At 38.4% G+C, this 23,831-nt stretch overlaps 1 protein-coding gene across 2 annotated transcripts in view; it reads right to left on the reverse strand.

Moving 5' to 3' along the window:
• Positions 1–23,831, reverse strand: part of LOC105449177 — an 85,259-nt gene that overhangs the window by 13,575 nt on the left and 47,853 nt on the right. For both annotated transcript variants that reach the window (XM_011688183.1, XM_011688182.1), the window contains 3 exons: positions 12,565–12,737; positions 7,865–8,029; positions 395–1,326 (listed from right to left, as the gene is read on the reverse strand). In XM_011688183.1, coding sequence (XP_011686485.1) covers positions 395–1,326; positions 7,865–8,029; positions 12,565–12,737 — 1,270 coding nt within the window. The remainder of the gene's footprint in view (positions 1–394; positions 1,327–7,864; positions 8,030–12,564; positions 12,738–23,831) is intronic.

Genomic DNA, 23,831 nt, shown 5'->3' on the forward strand with positions numbered 1-23,831 from the left:
ATAAAATTATTTAAGACTAGAATAATAGAAATAATAGAACATTATTTTATTTTAAGTTCCGGACGAACGTTTTGGACCAAATAGCTTTAAATTTGTGAGAACATCTATGTTCAAATGTAATATCCTTCTGAAAATTGACTTGTAATGAAAAGCTATTGTGTAGAATCTGTAAGACTGTTCTCATCCTTATGATTTAATTCCCATTTTTATGATGAAATTTAAAAAGAATTAAATTTTTTCATCTCAAAATCTGGACTTAACATCACGACTTCAGAAATTATAACAAGTACGAAGGCATAGATAGTATATAAATTATGAGAAGTAATATATTACAAATAAAATCGATTGATTTTCCTGTTGCGAAATAAGTACGCGAATGATATCCCGCGCGTACCTGTTTATTGATGACGATCCACCGTAAACCTCGTCGCCGTGACAGATCGCGGGAGCTTTCGCCGACAGTCCATTGACTCGCACGTCCTGGGAGCTCAGGAAGGGCTTAACCGGCAGGGCATATATCGGGTCGTTGTAAACATTTCCGTCGGGATTACCGTCGGCCATCGCGCTCGTCGTCGTCGGTAGATTGCCACTACTCCTGGTGTGTTGAAGCCGCGTGTAAACCGGCTGCGAGTACGTCCTCGAGTGATGATGAATCCGACGTGTCGTCGCTGGCCCTATCGATCGGCTGCCGCATTGGATATCCAGCTGCGATTGAAAGTGCGTTCTGTAGGCGCTGAGAGCGGTCTGCCGTTGTTGCTGCTGCGGCTGCTGCTGTTGTTGTTGTGGCTGCTGCTGCTGCGAGTCGAACAAGCTCGTCAGATTGGGATGCGACTGCGAATTGCGCGATTGCGCCTTGAAGTGCGCCCCTTTCGCGTATTGGTAATTGTAATGATGACTGCGATAATCCTGCTGACCCTTCGGCGGTTGTGCTGCATAATCCTGTTGCTGGTGAAGCGAGCGAAATTGATTGGCCGGACGTTGAACGCGATCGTATTGTTGTTGCTGCCGTTGCTGAACAGTTAATTGATTCGGCAAATGTTGCCCGACACGTGCCTGATGTTGAAAAGATGGCGGTTGACCATTTACAGCTTGGACATAGTCCTGCTGTTGCTGCTGTTGTTGCGGATGATGATGATGCCCGTAGATTTTCTGATGATTCAATTGTTCGATCATGTTCCGTGTAGGGTATAGGGTGTTCAGCTGGTAGAGGGCTGCTCGTTTCCGCGCGGCGTATTGTGGTGACCTCACGACTTCTCGATACATTTCCATCACTATGTGCGTGAAGGGCTTTGCTTGTAGACGCGTCCGGCAATATTCGGATATTACCTGCAAAGCAAGAACATGATACTGTAGTACTGTCAAATCGCACATTAATGGCGTGGGTGGCTTTTATTGATATCTGACACGAAAGGATCCGCGATAGAAGCGGAAACTGCGCGAAATATAGTCCTACATACGAGTTGATATTGAAAAATGTGACATCTTTTTATTAGAGAATTCCTGAAAAATGCAGAATTCGAAATGTGGGTGGCTTTTATTGATATCTGATAGGAAAGGATCCGCGATAGAAGCGGAAACTGCGCGAATTATATAGTCCTACATATGAATTAATATTGTAAAATGTGACATCTTTTAATTAGAATATTCTTGAAAAATGCAGAATTCGAGATGTGTAATTTTTTTTATATCAATAATTAGCGTATGTGAAGTTAGCATCTCAACATTAAAATTTATTAAAATAGTTCTGATTAGAGTTCCCGTTTTATTTTGAAGAGACGAAGAATTCCCTATTGTTTATAACAAGAATTTTGCTTAATAACTAAGTATTCGATAAATTTTGAAGATATAAAAAGTAAGCACTCCATTTTTTAAATTAAAATAAAAAATGATTGTTAAGCAGAACTCTTGTTATAAACTATAAGAAGCTCTTTGGAGCAAAATGAAGTGGAAACTCTAATCAGAACTATGGAATTTTAATGTTGGAGTGCTAACTTCACACACGCCAATAATTTATAGAATAAGTACAATCAGAGCGTTATGTTGTGACGTGAAGGTAGAATTACTTGAGTAGCGTGATTTTATATATACATATATATCAGATAAACGCTCATGGAAATCTGGAAGTTCGCAGTAATCATCGCAGACATAATATGATCGTGCAGATGCGTTTATCGTGCTACCCAGCGCGCCGATTATCTAGTTTCGAAACTTTCGCATCGCGCAGTAGACGAACTATTAGCTTAAGAGGACAATAGTTGTTGTCGGAATTCTATAGATCCTGCTAAGCTAAGATCCTCAGGGAGAAGTGCTAACACCGATTAACGCGTCATTGTATTCCCTGTAAAGATGAATACGAAACTTTACGCGCAGTCAATGAAAAGATTGCATAAGATATTCTCTTTTTACAAAGATTTCCTAATGAAATAATCATAATCGAAAAGATTAAATATCTTTGTAGAGTTAATTAGAATGTCGCTTTTAAATTTATTCACCGTAACACGTACTATAGCTTTCAGCTTTACTGCTCGCAATTAATTAGAATAGTTCCAATCAGTTCTAATCAAATTGATATAATTCTAATCAGTTTTAATTATGTGATATATGCATTTACAGCTTTTCAAGTATTTCTTCTTACAGTTAGGACAAATAAAAATGGAGAAAAGCTTTTAATAAAGAAATTATTTCTATGTATCGTTTAATAAATAGAATGTCAATTTTGGTAGCAAATGTAGCATTGAATAATGAATTAATGATAAAACTTTCAGTTAAGAATGAAACCCGGACAAGTATATAAGTAATCGGTCAAAAAATTTATTGCGGAAATATTCTGAAGCTAAGCTGAAGTTAATAAATAGGATCGGGGCGACCTCTCATTCAGCTACGGTAGAAATTTCTCGACGGACGAGGCCAATGGGCAGACCTGAGATTGATATGCCGTTTCATTGCACTGGGACATTAAGAAATAAGCGATGTGCGAGAAGAGTAATAGACGTGTAGACTATTATTCTTAACAAATAACGGCAAACGGTGCTATCAGTTCGTGCCACGATTGGCATCCACCGGCTGCGAAGTCAGTGAGGCACTCGTCTTAACCCCACGGCGTGCTCGGCCACAGGCTTGCTTTATCCGCGCGGATAGATACGGCCAGGCAAAGTAGGTACTCGAGCGGATAATTTATTGGCCGCCGAGGATTCCTCGTAGGAATTGCGGTTCCGCATTACGCCGCATGCCGCGTGCCCTCGCCCTTCCGCCCCCTCCCTTCCCCATTTGGCTTCCGATTTCATCAATTTCGGGGGTTATCGGGGCTGCAGCTGCGGAATTATCGCGGCTCGAGATGAACGACTTATTACGGCCGCCGTCGCCACCGCCGCGCCGCCGCGCCGCCTCCTCTTCTTCGCGCGCGATAACGGCCGCCGCGTTTTTGAGATTGCCGCCCGTTAATCATCGAGCTCGGCGAAATTATCGTAGATATATGTGGGCCACCGCATACTCCCGTATGCAATTTTACGTTGCAGGACCGCCAGCTCGTCGTGCCGTTCGAGGTGCACGCTAAATCCCTGAAAGATCTGGGCTTGAGACCGGGAATTGCACGCGGACCGGTTTACGAATTTATCTCTTGTAATGTCGCAGTCGCCTAATGACGTCCCGTGCATAAAATAATTCTCTTGAGAGTGAGATTTGAATCCACGATTTGACTCACGTAGATTTATCGGCGAATTCACTGTTAACGGCTTTACTGACCCATTTTGATCTTCGTTTTAACTCGATATACTGATTATTACACAAAGAAACTAATGGACTCTGAAATTAAAAAAAAACAAGTACGGAAAAAGGGATTAATGAGAGTCAACGCGGTACTTGGTGCGTGTAAAATTCAACCTTTTTAATACGTATCTTCCTATTACGTACTGATTATTCACTGGAGCTTTTACAAAATTTGAACGTATATTCTGCGTAAAATTTTCGATTAATTTCTATAGTGCCGATGTAGTCGAGTAATATTACGGAACCTTTCTCGCGCAAAGGTTCTCTCATTTACAAATTGAAGATGAGAAACTTTTTTTCGTTCTTTCTTATCCCAAGTTTTTTAAGAAAGTAAGGAAGAGAAGTTGATTCTTTTATCTCAAGTCTATACGCGTTTCCAAGATTTGAATTGAAAAATGTCGAAAGGATCGCGTGTCGCGCGCTCATGTGCTCTGCGGACATATGCGATGTGTCCTCGTGGTGTTACAACGTGCGACCGCATCCTCTATCACACTATCTGTTCGCCCTAATATTTACACGTGGGAGAAATCTGCATTGCACGCATCTCCCGTCTGTTTGCTGTCTGATCAAAATAATTTAATCATGCGCGGGGGCGTCGCGCGAGCAAGCCTAGCGCCCACGATTAAATTTCATCTTGCCATTTGCATCTGTATAATGTCGTCGAAAATCCGATGAACAGGTATTGTAGAAATCGCCCGTATACATTAACTCCCCCTCGTTAAAGCCCCTCGATGTGCATAACCAAACTGCGAAATGGAATATTTTCACGCTGGCCTCGCATCTGGAAAATACGCTTTGATTCTATAATGTGTGAGTAGAAGGGAAAAGCGCGCGCGCGCGAGAATTTCAATTAATATTAATCTTACATTTTGTTTATCACACGGGTAAACAGCAGAAATTAATTCAATGCAATATAATAATTGCGTTTATACTCTATATGCAAAATTTAGTTATTATACAATTTATAATAGACTCAAATTATAATAGACATAAACAAAATCTGCGTTTGAAATTACTATTAAATATATAATTGTATGTTGCTATTAGATCTAATTGTAGGTTAATATAATATGGTAAAGGGATAAATATTATGCATATAAAGAGATATAATATATTTCTTTATAGGAATGTCATGCATGGAGCATACAATTGTATATTAAATAACACATTTTTTTGCAACAATGTGTGAAGTATGTTCCATCATATATATATCATTTTCATTATCTTTTTTTACGTGACATCCTTCAAACGTGTTATACCACAGCTCATCGAGCTATTATATGCGGTTGGCGGTTGTCGAAGCGTATATTCAATTGATTTTCAGTTCGTATTAAGACTTATACATATATGTATGTGCACACGTACGTATGTTTACATACACACACACACAAACACACACACACACACATTCGCACATATAGATATACAATAATAAGATCTTATATACATGTTATTTCACGTTTTTTTCGTGACAAATTCTTTTTCGAATTAAGAATTTCTTCTTGAAAGGAAGAGAACGGAAAGCAATTTTATTACACGCGATTTATAAAACTTTTTAATTGTGGACATTAAATATCTCAGTAAAAGAGACTTAAATTAATATTTCATTAAAACAAAGTTTCAAATAGTATTAAACTTGCAGCAGTTGTAACTGGGCTACTAAGTAAATTGCGCACACGTTTGTTATCTCTACGCTATCTCGGGTACTCGGTTACGGACATTTCTTTTTTTTGCTTCGCACAGTTAATTAAATTTCACAATGCCAGTATTCAATCAGATACCAAATATTATTTCTGACTCGCTCATTCTTCGTGTTTCACTTAGATATACGTGTATTCATCGTTGCGACATGACATCTCACGTCACTATTCCTTGTCACGCAAATCATTGGCGCCCTGCTTGCATCTCGAATGTCGTCTCGACGTACAAATGCTGCACGCGCAGCGTGCTCGCCCTGTCCGTGATAGGTGATTCAATTAAAGCGAGCTTTCATGCAAGCCGACGGCGGCGGACACCCAAGGGCCGCGCGGTGTCGTGTGGCTATGATTAAGTCTGTGCGGTCTATCGATTAATCCCGTATATGAACATTACCGAAGTTAAACATAAAGGGTTAGGTATAGCTACCTAAAATTCTCTTTTCAGTGAAATTATCGACGAGTAAAGGGAATTCATAACATTCTCACATCGAATTGAATTTCTAACAATTCACTGGAAAGAGAGGAGAGAGAAAGAGAAAGAGAGAGAGAGAGAAAGAGAGAGAGATATGACAGTGAAAAATAAAAGCACAGAGTCGCGTGATATTACACTTTGCTCTTTAAATGCAAAATACGTATGGTGCTGAACATGCTTTTAACATTTTTAACGATAATGTTTGTTATTATACGGTCTGCTTTCTGAGAATCGTAATTTAGATAATTATTATATAAAATGGAAGCCATGAATAAAATGCATAAGCGCGATGTTCCACATAAAATACCTGTCTCTTGCGATTACGATCTGCATCACATGGACGCATGTGTATGCAGACTCTAGGCGTGGAGACTAGACGTACACACGTATGTACACACGTTTGCTGCAACATCTAGTCGCAGTTGCGAGCTAAAGGATCGAGTTACCCCTGACACGTCGCGTCTCAAAATTTCATCGTCACGGTAGCGTCGCGCGTTATTAGCGGCAAATTGCTTTATTATTCTCACCGTGAAGAGACGACCTGGCCTTTCTTGGCGCGCGTTATGCATTTCTCGTGTGCCCAATTCCAGTCCGACGCAGCTGCTCGTACGTTCGCGACGTTGAATCACTCACCCATTCGTACTCGTGATGTGGAAATTAATTTTGCGTTTACCGTACTTGGGATTAGGGTATTGTTAATACGCGGATTATCAAGATCCAAGTCGCGACGAGTAATGTACACGTTGAATAATGTACCTATGATCCGTGATTATAATTGTCTGCGGTAATCGCTACTTTGGTGCATACACTCATTAAGACGTCTAATTCAATTATAGCGATTTAGAATCTTACCGTTCACTTGAAGCGTATTATATTATTTTAATATTATTTTAATATTTTTATATTATTTTAATTGTTATTATATTATTTTTGAGGCCCATTTTCACAATGTATGGTTATCTAAAGGTTAAAAATTACCAAGAAGTTTATTGTTTGACGACGTTTGATTAGGACTTGACCATCAAGTTAACTTGATGCCAACTCAACTGATGTAACCTTTACACGTAACCTTTATTTTATTTGATTATAAGCTTATTAAAGTGTGTTTTAATTAACTTTCAAGTTTTAGTTAACCTAACTTTTTCGCTAACCATATTATGAAAATGGACGTGAAATGTACTTTCTCCGCGCTATTAATACTGCAATATTAATGTTTTAATTATTAATATACACTACGATTGTAACATCTGATTTTATTGTAAATAAAATATACTCTAAAAAAATATTATAGGATATGTATAAAAATAAATCGTAAAATATGTAAACAACAAGGATTAAAATATTTATTATTGGATTGGATCGTCTGCATTGCTTCAATAATGAACGTTACGTTTATATCTATCTGCAGACATATCGAACTACCAGCAAAATGATGAAACTCGAGAATCGAAAACTGTTTTGCGAAAGATACGTGTGGAAAATGACGCGGGCGAGCGAAGTGAAATATCGAGCGCTGAAGAGTCACTCTAAGCGATACTCGTTGATTTATTTCGTACCGTCGATAGTGCGCACACGAACGAACTTGGGAATTTCGGGGCTATCTGACCATACCCCGCGGCAAAATCGGCAATCTTGACCTTTTATTAGCAGATTGTACAACGCTCAGCACAAACGCTCGCCCGTTATGTAACGCGGAGATTGTACGTTGCGCGTGAGTGTTCGTACCTACTGATGACGAATGAACGTGCGACGTGCGACAGTTTTTTAAAAAGATTACGAGCAAAATGCATTAAATATATTTGTACGTATATAAACACTATATATTCAATCTTGAGAAAATTGACGGAAATTAACAATTGAAAATTCAACGGGGGAAAGAAGATGTTGAAAACTGGACGGAAGGATTTTTCATTAAAACTTAAGAACTTACGTCAAGTAAATTCATCAAGGAGGCACGCCTGCGAGGATCAGGCTCCGTCATGGCGGCCAACACTGATTGCAAAGCGGAAGAGGGCGAGACGGAAACGGTCCCCGTTAACGCCGTTGCTCTAGGAGTTGTGTCCAATAATGCCCTGCCTAAAGAATACATCCACATCTGAAATCAAAATGAGATTAATCTTTATTGAGCACATTAAACATTTGGTATATAATTAATAGAAGTACGTTGATTTTGGAAGAACAAAGTTAAGCGTTGATTTAAGAAAAATACAATAGCAGTATTAAATATGTAACATAATTTTTTCACTGAGAATTACATTATATCCGGATTTTTATTATGTATATTGGCTGTTTGTAAATTCTCTTTTAACAAGCAATTTTAAAAGCTCTGTATATAACATATTCAGCAACGTTAAATACTTCGAAATATTTCTACTAAATTTTAAATTTACCATGAATTATAAAATGCACTTTTTTACTGTGCACAAAGGAGTTTATAATTAAGAAAACGTTGAATTTATAATTAAGAGAACGATTATTTGAGCGTCGAATGGAGAGAAATATTATTATTTCCGTTGAGCTGACGATAAATTTCGAAACGTTTCTTATTCAAAGGGATGTCTAGCGTTAGACCGATAAATAAAAGAGTGATATCATCTGAAGGAGAGGTACGGCACTCTCAGGAACAACTCTTCTTATCCTGTATCAGGTAAACTGTACATGTCGAAGTATACATCAATCTCGAGTCTGTTTCTATCTAAAGCGGATGCAGTAATTCGATTTTTCTTATTTGTGCGGGAGAGCACGCTACATATACGTGTCTAAACACGCCTAGGAGGATTATATAGATTCGAAGGGAGTATTAGTTTATCGACGATATTTTTATCTGAAAAAAAAAACAACGTTGTTCCGATACTTTCATCGATAGTACTAGAAAATATCGAACTATGCAGACTTCATCTCTTCGATACTTGAAAAATAAGCATCGATGTTATTCGATACTTCCATTGGATGCTCGAAAAGAATAAATAGCGCAGCGCCAATACGGATAATCCCTGATCACATGACATTTTCCTGCCTGAAGTTTTAATTACTTTCCGCCGATGCATTTTATTTCATTTAGTGCGGCGCACGGTTATTTTGTCCACATTTATAATTAAATGTCAGAAAGGCAGAGATCTTTATGAATCCCCATGTGAATTAAACATTGACTTCGTGGCTTTCTCATTTATTTACGCGGAAGGGAAGTAACGATGCTGCACTTACAGTTATAGCACCTCGGTGCGCTCTGTGACTCGCGCCGTGTCACAGAGATCATTCTAACAACTCGCTTGTGCACGGTGTCACGCGGTGAAAAATGTAAGAGCGACAATCGCCGGAAAAGAGAGTGCTTTTTCGCGCTGGCTTTATGTCGCCCAGGTAATCGTCGTGTTGTACCGTGATGCTGCAGCCACCACCGGCGGGAGTTTCTCTCCGGAAAAGTGGAGTCGTGACGTGAATGTCAAGGTGCACGGGACTCTGTTATCAGTGATGGATTTAGGACATTTTAAATCAAATGCATAACTCAGCGGAAAATATATATTTTTAGAGGGTAATTCTTCGACAAATTTTGATTGAAATATTTTTTCGAGACACGTGTTTCTACTGTTTCTTTCTTGATTTTGTGCAGAAGATAAAATGTTACACAAAATATCTAAGAATGTGTACGTTTAATTCTGTGAAATTATGTAATATAATTATCTTTAATTGTGATTCTACACTACACGGAAAGAATGATTTTGCTGGTTCAAGATCTGAATATAATTTTTGTTAGATAATCAAAGTAATTTTGTTGGAAAGCCAAACTGATAGCTAGAATATCAAAACATTTTATAGCGATGCTTATCATTTTTAACTTTCCAACAAAATCATTCATTTTTTCGTAAATTTTTAACATTTTATTGCCACGAGTAGTGTAGTCTATAAAATATTCTTTAGATGCACGATTTAAAGTGATAGAATCGAAGCTGATTACAGGAAAATTAACAAATCACTTTTTTCTTTCTATTATATTAGAAACATACACGGAAAAGACAGTTTTGCTGAATCCAAATCTGAAAATAATGTTTGTTCATCAATAATCAAAATAATTTTGTGCGAAAGTCAAAATGATTGCTAGAATATCAAAACGTTTTATAGCAATGCTTATCAGTTTTAACATTCCAACAAATTATTTTGATGATTCAACAAAAAATTCTTTTTAGATCTGTTTTTAGCAAGATTTTCGACAAAATCGTTCTTTTCGTGTAGTTTATTAAAAAAAAGACTCAAATCCATGTGTTCATTTATGGAGTAATACTAATGGCGAATTTGGTTAGATTTAGATTAGACGCACTAGTGCGCATTGAAACCGTTAGTGTTGTTGGTGTTGCAAATCAGTGTAAAGACGTGTGTTTAATTTAAATCTATTGTCTAGAAACGAGTTAAATCGCAAAACTCTTAATAATATTTTACTGTAATCTTTATTCGATAAAATATGTATTGGACATTTTATTATTTAAGATATTTCATATTTTTATATTAAGATTAAAACAGTGTACGGCATTAATGTGCATTGAATGTTCAATTGTGCGTCCAATCGAATGCGCTATAAATTCGCTAACAAAGTGATCATTATTTCTAATTCAGAGGTGCAGTAAAAATTGTCATACTTTTTGCTACGTGTAGTGTGAAGCTTCTCATTTCCCTTCCTTTGCTAAAATCCTGCTACTATGAATCGAGAATTTATTTTTTGATACGCTTTAGTATCGTTAATGGAGATGCGGTACTTTATTTGATTGAAACTGAATATTATATCTTGATGTTGGTTTACATGGCAGGTACAGACAGAGGGGAAAAAAAGAGAACAGATTGAAATATTATATTCTAACGAGTTTCATTGAAAAAAACTTTCGCATTTTTGCATTTAATCGATACCGCGCTTTTGAGATAATTAATATTGGCCCGTATCGTAACTTCGCGCGTGGGAGGAGAAATATTCTTTGTTCAAACTTGGAATATTTTCTTGCCTCTCCTTTCGAATCATAAATTTCAGTTTGAAGAGTAATAAAATGTGAAACGCGAAAGTTAACGATCTTTTCTGTATTGAATCGCTACTCTCTGATTTTGCAGTTTTGTTCACGTTATAACTTCGATCGATAAACCATCATGTCAGTTCTTTTTTGGACATCGATAAACGCGCACTGATGTATTTATAAAACGGAAGCTATCTAAGTTTTTTACGATTTTTCACAACGGGTATCTCTAACCGTATAGAATATTGAATTTTAAAAGCATATCTCCTATCTGTTGCTCTTTTTTTTTTACCGTCGATTTTATTCACTTCCGTTGTATATAATCCTGTAGAAATATAATGCTCACCATCGTAAACATATCGGGAATGTTATTTCCATTTCAGTAGTCACACGTACGTTTTTCGCGCAAGCATAAATTACATACGAAACGCATCTCTTTGCGTGTTTTAACGAACGGCATCAAGATTGCGCGCTCACTATTGCATGGTCTTATCTCTTCGTTAGCGGCGAGATGGGGATGAAGAAGGGGGTGAGATAAAGAGAGGCTTCGGAATTGGTGATATAAAAGGGAAACGATACGCCAAAGTTTATTTATCGTGCGCGTCGTTTGTTCTCTCTTTAATCTGCAAGAGATAAATACCAGTCCGTGTTGAAACTATACGGGGCTCGCCGTCTGGCCGTCAACCGAAAGAAGAAAGGATGGCGCTAAAGGGGAGCGAAAGGGATCGCAATTCGGGTGGGAGGATGAGGGGTAGAAGAGGGCGAGAAAATCCGACGCGGACGTGCCGGAAAAAAATGTGCGAGAGGGGCCATGAAAACGGCGCTAGGATTTCGCTGAAGGTACACAAAAACCGAGGCTTCAGCCTCTGTTGCATCTCTCCGTGTTCTTCCCTCTTCGAGTTCTTCGAACGGTCGGCTTCGCGCGGCGCGGCGCGGCGGCCCACGTTAAAAATTCACCCGGCGCTGAAACGCGGAAGTCGAGCAAATAAAAAGTCGTCGAGCCGTCAAAGGACGGCCATGGCGGCTTAATCCTCTTCGCGCTGAAAGGATTTTAATAGGACGCGTTAATAATTCTCGACACGCGTGTGCGCGCGCGCATTGCTCTTTTAATTATACCGTCGTCGGCGGTCTCACTCTTCCGTAAATACCACTATCATTTATGCGTACGTATAATCGAATGATTGGAGAGAGATGGATTTCCTGATAAACGTGTTTTGTCACGCCGTTTCTTGATCCTCGCATCTGTCTCGCAACGCGCAATTATTCGACTCTTTGTTTCGGATGTTTACCTTTGTCAGTGTAATATCGCATTATCGTGATTGAACATTTGTAAAGCTCGTTCAAACATTTCGTAAATGCGGATAATAATACGCGTATAGGAACGGAAAGAGGAGAAAATTCGTGAAAGAGGCGAGGGAAATTAATCTTGAGATATATACCAGTCGTTCAAAAATTTCAGCGTGCTGTATAAGTTGCAATTAGCGTTACGTAATATAGAGAGAAGCAGGTGTGCGACAAACATCGGCACACGCCCATTGCACTCTCGAGTCTCTCTCGACGAGTGACGGACGTCGGTCAGAGCACAATTCGTTATCGAATTAATGGCGCGTCATTAAGTACCATGCTGAATGTGACGTACTTTTTCCGAATCCGTGTCCGAATACACGCGGCCGGGTCGATACTCCGGCGGCAGGTACGCCCGAGCAGTTTCCGGCGGTGCGAGCTGCAGCAAAACCCTACCACGTAGTGTCAGTTCCAGCGTATGCGGAGTCACCACTGGTCCTGCTCTCGAACCACCCACCACGCCTCCATCTAAAACAAATATTAATGGAAAATGTAAGGTTGTCGTCGGAACCGCAAATTTACCTCTACTCCGTATATAACGCAGTAAAAAGGTTGGCAGAAAAATATCCGTAAACTCAAAAAGGGCCGCTAAAAGTGTTTCGCCAAAATCATCGTGATTTATCACATCTGCTTTGGTAATTACAAATAATTTGCGAACGTAGTTAAAATTATTAATAATATAGTCTCATTTAATACATTCTCTGAAAGGCATGAATTATTTGAATTTAAAATTGTACGTATATTCATTCTCATTCAAAAGCTGCTCTCAAAAAATATGAAAACTTAATTCTGTATGATATGGCATAAAAAACAAAATTTGTGAGATATTTCTGTGGAGTGACAGCTTATCGCACACAGAAATTCTCTTGATTCATTTTAGCTTGTATGAAGTATCTATAATTATAGAAATATATCCGTAATTATGGAAACATTTTTTTCTTTATAGACATCAGTCTCTACCATTTTCTGGCATTCTCTGCCTTCACCGACCATGTATAATTGCGATTTGTCGCTGGAGGCTATATAAGTACAATTGGTCTATTCTATAGCTATATACGCGTCAAATTACTCACGGAGAGAGATTAGAGTTATAATTAATTCTTCGACTGGCTATAGCCTGCGGAGCGGCTTAGAGGCAGACGGAAGTTGGTCGCAGGTGCGCGCATGAGGACCCCCCCCACTCGACGAAGGGGATTTTCCGGAAATTGCCCAGTTTATTTACCGCATTCGCGCGCCCTCGCCAATTCGGATTCATTTATTATCGTTTTTCAACGCGTTGCGCACTTCTTTTTTTTCAACGTTCGCCATCGCCATCGAGCCTGTTTTTCTGAAACCTTATTTCAAGTGATTGTGCCAAGCGCTTGAAATATAATTGAAGGGAAATCACATCGAGGGCGGGAAAGATTGAGGAAACCGCGAATGAATTCGACCTCTTCTTCACCTGCAAACTCGTAATTGTGTTTTTATCGACCGTGTCGATCCGCGCCTCCAATTGCTTCAATATCGGCCTTCAATAATAGATAAGCCGTTCGTCGATTTCTCTAACATTTGCGCGAAATGACGGAGATCGAGTTTCGCCGTAATTTCTGTATTAAAACAGATGTATTTAGCAGGCACTTTCAGGGCTCCCCTCTCAGGTATTACTCCCTTTTCAAGTATTACAATACTCCCGCTGTGTAATATTTTGTCGGAACATCAACATCATTTCATTCTGGTGTAACGCCATATTTTGGTTTTAACGCTATGCGAACGTCACTTCTGGTTAATGGCAAACATTCTGGCCTGTGACCATCCATTATACCGCTCCCCGTTATAAATCCCGTATAATTCGCCATTGGGGTGCTAATTCTGCGCGTGTCACGGACATTAACAGCCTAATGGTGGGGCTAAAGCGCCTTGACACGGAGAATATTCTCCCGCGAGTACTCCCTGGTAATTTAGGTAAGCGCTCCGACAAATTCTTCCCCTTCCGCCGCCGTCCCCGCCCGTAAGGGCCCCGAGGAAATTAGCGAAGACTGCCTGAATCGACACGTTAAACGTTTAATACTGAGCACGCCTGATTAACTTGAATTGATATACGTGCATGCAGGCGCTCGAATCGTCGTCGCCATTCTGTGTTATAAACTGTTAGGAACACAATGGCCTTTTATATCCGTGTAAAATGTTTCAAGCCGAACGCAAATTGCTACGTGACGAATTGTGCGCGAGCTTTTTGTGTCGTCGCCCGTTTTTTTTTGTAAAGCTTTTTTTCGGAAAGTTTTTCGTTCAGCGATACGTTCGCGCGATTTCTAATTCCGCTAGTAGTCAATCTCCGCGTACGATCGGACGGGTTTCCGTGTAAATTAGAAAGCTGAGACGCGTCTCGGACGGGACGCTCCCAGCGATAAACTATTTCCGTTCTCCGAAGATTTAAGCTCTAAGGAAATTAGGTGGATCGACGTGTTCCCTGATAAATCTCGACTAAATCCCTAAATGGAGAGAGAGAGAGAGAGAGAGAGAGAGAGAGAGAGAGAGAGAGAGAGGGAGATGGAGGGAGGACAGAGACTCGCGCAATCACATCGACCGATCATTAGCGGAACATTTTCACGTCACTTCAATCCACACATGCCCAGGGATGCGTTTAAAATTGAATTACGTGAAAAAAAGCGTTACACACATGATATGCTTAATGCTTTTCATGTAAAAAACGATCGAACGCCAATCCGATTGGTAGCCGCTGCGCGTTGCCGCGAGTTCAGTCTGGTTGTTTTTGAAAATATCAATTTGCATAATGAACACGTTAATTATCGATGCCATTTGCATTTCGTCGGCGGGAAGAAATACACCGGGGGTAAACTGTACCAACCGTTATCGGGCGTTTGCGTCATCTATCACTGTCTGTTTTTGTTAACGTCGAATGTTATTTCCTGTGTTGCATCCAGTAGTCAATCTCTGTAAACGATCGGACTCTCGTCTGAGCGGCGTAATCCGATCGCCGACGAAGGCGCGCGTATCCCTGGCTCTGTGGGATACGCAAGAGTCCCACGTAACTAATATCGCGGCAATTCACTTTTAGGTACGCAGCACGTGCAACAAAACACGAACTCGCTATTTGCAAGAATGCTCTATTTCGTGACAGTCGACGGACGGGCGAAATTATCTTGACACAAAAAACGTTTGCTGTTCGCGAGGCGTAACACAAAACTACATAAGATTTTCACGGGAAGGAAGAAAAATATATGTAGAATAAATATTTGCCATTGATCTAGTTTTAAGTACCTTTTTATTCCTTGTTATTTTAATTAATTTAAAATAATATTCTTTTACGTAATAATTTTTTACATTCTTGCATACATTAAAAGTTTGTAATTCATAGCTTCGAAGAATCAATAGTATTCTACGCTATTAGAATTTAGTTTAGTTAGCAGTGATATATTGAATCATAATTTTACATTTCTCCTTGTTTATTGAAATGCCAATGATGCGCAAGTAAGTCTTTCAAGTGCAGTTAACGCACAACATTAATTAACTGTCGGCAAATTGTTGTAACTGCTTTACTGATATGAGGTGAACTTTCGTTAGTGCATACAACCGTAAACGTGTTCGCGAGGTTTTCATGCATGATTGATGAGCCACGCATATACTTCAAACATCAGGTCGCTCTTTCTACATCCCATCATATCTCTCGCGTTTCCTTCCACGCCGCGAAAGGTCAAAGCGAATCCCGCGCTTACATCGCATTGTGTGTCTGTCTTCCATCGATCTTCGTTCGGGCAATAATGCGTTATGGGTAATGGCCCGGGTCCCTTCGAATTTTTTTTCAAAAACGAAAATGTCTATAGACGTATATACATTATTATTTTTTCTTCGAGATTTTAGAACAGTCGGCTTAACTATTCACGTGAATAAATTTAGCATTTTTATTAGAATAAAAATAAAAAAAGAAATATATGTAGGTAACTTATTCAGTTCTGGTTTAAAGTTCCAAAGCTCTCTCTCTATGCATTTTCTTTGGCAAAAATCTACAAATAGTTTGTGTTTATTTTGAAACTGAGACATAATTAATGAGATTAAATTCAATGATTATAAATAACTTCAGTTCGTTTCTTTTACGTTTGAAATCTATTACTATCTATTCTTCTTGATCTCTCGGGGGGATTGTGCAATGAAATCCGACGAAAGAAAGAGACATTCACGTTGTCGAATTAGACGGATACTAGGTGCTGATTCCGGGAAGTAGGTTTCCCAAGAACTGATGACATTCATTACCACGGGCTGCTGTCGACATCCTATATCGGGCAGCGCCCGAAGATTGTTTTAGAGATTCATGAAGCACCGCAATGTTCACCTATTTCCCAACCGCGTTGGCGGATTCCAGAACGGTGTCCCGTTCGCGTGGGCGTAAACGTAGGCGTGCGTATATGTGTGTGGGCAGCAGGGAGAAGGGTGAGGATGTATCCTTGCCTATCCTTGCGTATGGATATACGTATATATGTGTATGTTTCGACATTGATGGATAGCCTTCTCGAGCCCATCCCCTCCCCCCTCCGTTTCTGTCCTATGAACACTGACCGTTCGAAATCTATCCTCTACAACCCTTTTGTGTCCTTTTCTCCTCCTCCTCCTCTCTCATTCTATTTAGATCTCCTGTTGAATAATTCGGTGGGTGATGTTCTGGCAGGGAAAAATCGCGTTGCAAACTGAGGAAATGCGGCGCGCGAGTGGAAGAAGATTTTTCAGAGGGTCGCGAAATTCAACAGCCGACACGGAAGTAACACGAGTAAAGTATTGTAGGCGAGTAATTAAATTTTACGGACTGTTCTGTCTGAAATGGTATTTACGCGCGATGCATTTTAAGAAGCTTATTAACGGTACTTTGAAACATTTAATTCTAGTAGATGAACTTCTACAGAAAAACATCTCGGTGAGCAGAGAGAAAGCGCGCGCTTCGAGCTTTATTGATACATCTCTCGTAAAAGAAAAAAAAAAAGTGTAAAAGCCGCGAAAAATGTCGACTCGATTCCGCCTTTGCGGTTCACGATTTACGGTACGAGTTCCCCCTGCAGATCAGAGCCGGCGTTATTGGCGCGAGCATTTTAAAAAGGAGGTCTGATACTGACGCGTCTCTTTCCACTTGAGAGTGCGGAAGAGAAATATGTTCCACCTGGCTCTTAACTTGCAGCGTGGCTTGTCGCGAAAGCTAGATATTAGCATAATCTGATATTAGCATAATCAAAAATTTGTACGCTTTAAAGTTAAATTTGTATAGTCTTAAAGTTGCATTTTTTTAAATGTGAGCATCAAACTCCGATAAATCTATAACACATAATGTTCAATCTTTTTTTTTTAAACTAATACGGACACAAATAAAATAGCGTGAAGTAAACTTAAAAATTTTTTGAAAGATATATACTTATATTAGGGATATATATTTAGTTTATTATGTATTTTTTTTAAATTAAAAGTTACATCTTTCTTGACACGAAATTATAATATTGCTTTCAAAGCAAAATGCATGCCTTTACGATCGGCATATTTTCATGACCGCCACTGGACCATATAGCTCTAACGTTATTAAAATTTAGGTCGACCGCGGGATATCGAGAAATCACCGTGCAAAACGTACGCGTCACGCGCGAGACTCAACATGCAAGGCTAACGCGCGACGATAATACTAAAGCGTCGGTTTTCACGTGGCTGGAATTTCATTTTATAAGAGAGGACGTGGAAATAGCTGAAATTCCACGACTTTCCGCTATTCGCATAACTTTTCGCTACAGTAGGCGCGACAATTTACACGAAGATGCGCACAATGCACATCTCATTGTGACAAATGTTATTGATTGCGGCCTACATACGCATCGAATAGCAAAGGTAGACAAGTGACGCTATTTGTCACAAAAATTCGCGTCCTTTTTCGTTACTCGCCCGGTTGTTAGGCGAGAAGAGTGCAAAACCGTTACGTTCGACTTTCGGCTCTTTGTTACGGATTTGAGAGCTATGCCTGGTCGTTTTTCACTTGCGGCTGCTCGGTTGGCCGAACAAAGTTTTGCAGGACTTTGCAACTCCGGTTGCATTAACTATGCTTTGCTATGTTACCAGTTCTGGATTTAAACAAATGCACATCGATTTGCGAGCGTCTGTACCTTTAATGGCAATCCTCTGTTTCGCGGGTGAAATATATAGGTTACAGCCTTGAATCAAGAAAAAAAAAGATAGGTGACACAGTGACATAATGCGTGGTGCACTAGTTACTTCTCTTGGAGATTCGGCGCACTTTTTTAAAACGACAGGTTTGCACTGATTAACACGACATTTGTATCTCGTTCTCTGTGAAATCATTATAATAAATTCAAAAGAAATAGAATAAAAACCAGGTCAATTAAACGAGCAATTTCACAATTTAAAATATAAGTAGCACAAATGTTACTTATTTATATTAACTGTATACTTCGATCGACCGGATGTGTTTTTTACTATTTTATTCATGTTCTTTCTTTTTTTGCTTATTTAATTTATTAATTTTTAATTTTATGACTGAAGATGACTAAGTAAAGTTCGAAACGTCTCATAATCAAGAATTTAAGAATAATGTAATTAATCCATTGGATAAATTATATTTTAAATTGTGACCTAAAATTGCTCATTTAATTGCATTTTAATTTTATTTTCATTTTACTTGCTTGCAAAAATACGAGCTGCTCTCTTTTTACTATTATTCAAAAGAAATGCTGCTAATGATATTAATGATATAGTATAATTTCATAAAGGACACCATGAATTAAATCTAATAAAGTTTATGTTTAAAGAAAATACATTCTTTTTCTTTAGATTAAATTTTACATGTAAATTAAGTTATACTGTGAAATTCCTTGAAATAATATTGACAAAAGACGATGATATTTTAAGCGCACACCAAGCGAAACGAGTCGCGCGTCGTTATTTCAATTATGTGTGACTCATCGCGATCATTAATACTGCGATTAAAAACTTTTCTTAGAGAACGAGCAAGATGAAATGTTGTTTACTCAAAAATGACCGGAAAAGTACGGATCTTTCAATATGCGATAAATAATGTCGGGAAACGAGAGAATGTCCGGAAGGCAAATTAACGTTACTGAATTATATTAGTTAGTTGGCGTCCAAGTCGACCGCTGCCGCAAATCGATTCGGCCGCCAACCGTAATATAGCAATGTAATTATCGTCTGGATGCGAAGCGTCGAGGAAAAAGAAGCGGGACGGGGGTTAAGTTGTAGCGCCGTTGACACCGCCGGAGGATAAGATGGGAAAAATTCGGGGAAGGGAGGGGGGGGATAAATATTTAGGCGCGAGATTCTCGAGATCCTCCCTGCCGGCGGTAAATGACGTTACAAAGATGGCAGACCATTAGACGCTACATCTCTCTTTAAGAGTGTACCGGATTTGCTTATCCCTGCAGCCCCTATCGACCACCCTCAAAGGCGAGAGAAGCCGGAAAATCAGTCTGGGATACGAAGCCACTGTAAAAAAAATATGTCGCGCATATTTATACATACATCATTTTTACGACGCTATCAGCATTTTATTTCTTCCTGTTCCATCTACCGATCTGAGCATATGCGATACTTTATGAAATGAGAATGAATGATCTCTCTTTCTCTATCTGCAAACCTGTTGATAAAATTTTTTACGCTATAGGTCTTTTTTACAAATAGGTCTTTCAATTAGAAGATCTTTTTATCAAACACTAAATTAAGATTTTTTTTTGTTATATTTTTCTTTTTTTTTTGTTGCAGACTGTATTTTCTTTTCACGGAGAGAATTTTATTTTAAAATTTACCCTGAAAATCATGTTAATCGTAGGACAATATTTCGACGTTTAGTATTTCGATGAATTTCATATGATTTTTATTATTTTTTAAAATATATACTACAACAAATTTATTGTAGTGTACAGTAAAATTTGTCGAAATACTATGTTGTCCCACGATTAACAAAATTTTCAGGATAAATTTTAAAAGAAAATTCTCTTCGTGTTCTTGTCGCGATTTAACAAGTTATGATAATAAATTTGAGAACGCGGTACGCATAATTGGCAAAGATGTTATGTAACATTTGTACTGGTGTCGAAGATTGAAGCATCTTGTGTTAAAGTACGTTTCACAAATTTTCCGGATATAATTGCCGGGAGCGATCTTGAATGGTTCATTAAAATATGGAGTATTACACGCCGACGTGAACATTCGCTACGTGTACTGATAAACTGTGAAAGAGGAGTTTAGAAAGGTCGTTAACGCGAAAGAGGTGTACACCGCTGCAGTCCCAAGCTTCGGTTGCAGCGGCGCGGCGGTGAAACGTAATTAATGATCGAGATGGAAGTCGCTAACCATCGAAGGACGGCGGGGAGAAACGTGGATGACGAGCAGGCATTTCCCACGCGCGCAAGATGAGTTTGGAGGAGGAGAATCACGGAATCTCTCGCGTTCGCGCGCGGATGATCGAGTTATGAACGTAGCGAACCGATGATGCTGTTATCGTGATATAATGTACCATCTCTCCTCATAAAGTCATTATCCTAAATTGTACGTTGGCAGTGGTGGAGGAATATACGGTGGGAATATATTAAAGGCGTTGTTAAGAGAGAGTTCCGTGTAACACAAACTGATTACAAGCAAACAGACGCTGCAATATGGGAAGTAATGAAAGTAATAATAATGCAATACGATCTTTTATCTATGCCAGAGTCTTGTTTATTCGTAGCAGGGAAATTCGCGACGGCGATGTTACGATAGAAGACGTTCCATGTCGCCGTAATAACGTCAAAATTATCTTCTATAAAGGGAATTCTTTTATAAAGAAATAATAAGTCTGGTCATTATGGAAGGAGTTTCCCTCAAATATTTTCGTAGTGAGCCAGTGCTATTGTCGAATAAAATCAACTCCGGTCAGTTTGCTCGAACAATCGGAAATAAGAATATGAATAGGTGGCTGGAATTTGAGCGTAATTTCTCTTTCATTTAATTTTCTGCTCACGTAATTCATCCTTTCATTGGCATATCATATAATCATTATCGATTTAACTACGTCTTAATTTTATCGTTATTTCACTTTAAGAAGGAAAGATTCTAAATTAATATAAATAAAGAAAAAAGAAAAGTTAAGATTGAAATCATTCGATTTAAAATAAAATAAAATTAAAACACGAATTCGATAAATCAAATGCAGCTAATAAAGAAAGAATAATTTTTTACTTTATTAAGAATTAAACAATGTTAAATATTTATTTTATTCTATTAAACGATTGTATAACATCTGTATCTAATGTTTAAATAAATAAATAAGCGGGTGTTGCTGTGCTACGTTTCACGAAATATGTTCAGTCTGCCTTGAATATTAGAGTCTAACTAAGTGGTTTCTGAAACATGAAGACGAAGGTATCAAGAGACTTAAGGAAGGTAAAGGGTACGACTGACAATGAGTAAAGGGTATGAATACCGAATATACAGTAATTGGCAATCTGATTGTCGTATCAGATTCTATTTAACAATTCAGATTGAATGAATAATTTACAATTGTTAGAGTTATAAGTGATGGGAAACAAAAATGATGTTTTGTTTTTTATTACTTCAATTAATTTTTGTGATAGGAAATAGATAAGAAAACGCTTATTAAATTTTGATTGAATTATATATAAAGAATGTTTCAAATTATAAATAATTTCGCTTTTTTTTCGTTTCGAAAATAGGGATTTTCAGTTATCATGAATATAGTATTAAAGTTGAACGCGGTGATGTAGTAATCGCTTAATGAGTATAGAACCATTTTTTACCTACGGGTATTATTTCGCACAACAATCATAATATTTCTCTTGGAAAATTACTGTTCTGCTTTTAATTTGCAAAAGACCGTTTAAGATACTCCACAGGTAGACGAGCGTAAGCGTCGAGATTTAGAGAGCCTGTCCCTTTGTGGATAGGTAATGAGAGACAAGGATAAATGAGATTGAACGGAGGGAACTTAATATGTCGAGATTATCGTAATCCTCGCTCTTCATCTCTCGTTAAGTTACACGCTGTGGATGATTTCGATGCTGCTTGATACCGCCATTTTGAATGACTTATTCGACGTAGCGATTCAAATTTGCGTCGATTTTCGTTCGTTCGCCTCGTCCCGTTTCGAACAAAGTTGGGAGACCGATACTTCAACCTCTTTTCTACCAACTATATTTTTGTTATTTTCAACCAAATAGCAGATACAGATATATATGGATTAACGGAAGAGAGATCTGTATGGCTTCTACAGATATCTGTAGATCAATACGTGAACTGAGTCAACTTCATATGTCGCGATTATACCATGAATCCATATTTTTATTTCATGTTAATCTACCGACCTCTTTTTACGTTGCAGTCCTTTGATCCCGTAAGCACTTGGTGAATTTATCTCTGTGAAAGCTCGCGAGCAAGCTCAACACGTGTGTTTCTGTTTTGTTATTATGAATGCGATTCGCTACGTTCTGCGATTGATATCTATTAAAATTTAAAATTTCAAAAAAGTAAAAATTCTAATTAAATTCTACTAAAAAATTGACGATTATGTACATAATTAGAAGTGCTAATCAAAAAATGAGAAACAAACTAAATCTTTGTTTTTTTTCACTTTAATTATGCATATTTTTTAAATATTTTTTTTCGAATTAAGTATTAATCATTAAGTCATATCATTGAGCATTGATATTTCTTTTATTTTTTTTCTTTCAACTTATTATTTTAGCTATCGATTGATGTCTCGAGACAATTGATTATCTCGAAGTTATAAGTACATCTTCATAAATCTTCTACAGTTTAATTTCTTTTTGTATTATTGAACAAGACAATAATTTTTATTGAAAAATATATTTTATACAGTTCTTTCACAATAGAATTAAAAAAATTTAAATAAAACTCGATTGGTTGCAACTGAAATTTTGATTTGCAGTTATTAAAGACAATGAATAAAAAGAGCAATGAAACTACTTCCAAGATGGACGAGATTTAAACGTGTGTCTTTGACAGACAGTTGAAAATATTTAGAGCAACGACGCAACCACTTTTTGCCGAATATTCTGTATTAACGTGGATGAAGATATTTCAAAGACACGCGGTGAACGCACGGATTCACCCCGCGGTGACCCTGTTTGTTATGCGTCGACGAATGGCGACTTCTCGCCAAAGGCATTGTGTGTTGCCGACATTATTAAAGCTCTTGTACACTTTCTGCGACGTGCAGCCAAAGGAGTGCACCGCCGGTATTCCGGGTTTCTCTGCTGCAAGACGTGTCGTCAGTGTTGGTAGAACGCTGCTTTAAAGGATTGCGACGGCAAGGGCGGCTCTTGCTGTCAGCCAGTTGAAGGCAGAAACGCTGCGAATACGCAGCGGAAACGGATTCTCGACGGTGGTAAAACCACACCTTACATTTAAAACTTTCACAGCTGTGCGGATTTACGTGATAATTCTGAGCTTCCGGCAGATCTGACGCGGCCGGGGTTATTTCGAGGATGAGCGGTTGAATCATCTCGCGTGGATGGTTTTTGAGGTGCATGTGGAAAATTATGTTTCTATACA

Source organism: Wasmannia auropunctata, unplaced genomic scaffold, assembly GCF_000956235.1.
Source record: "Wasmannia auropunctata unplaced genomic scaffold, wasmannia.A_1.0 LD336076.1, whole genome shotgun sequence".
NCBI lineage: Eukaryota > Metazoa > Arthropoda > Insecta > Hymenoptera > Formicidae > Wasmannia > Wasmannia auropunctata.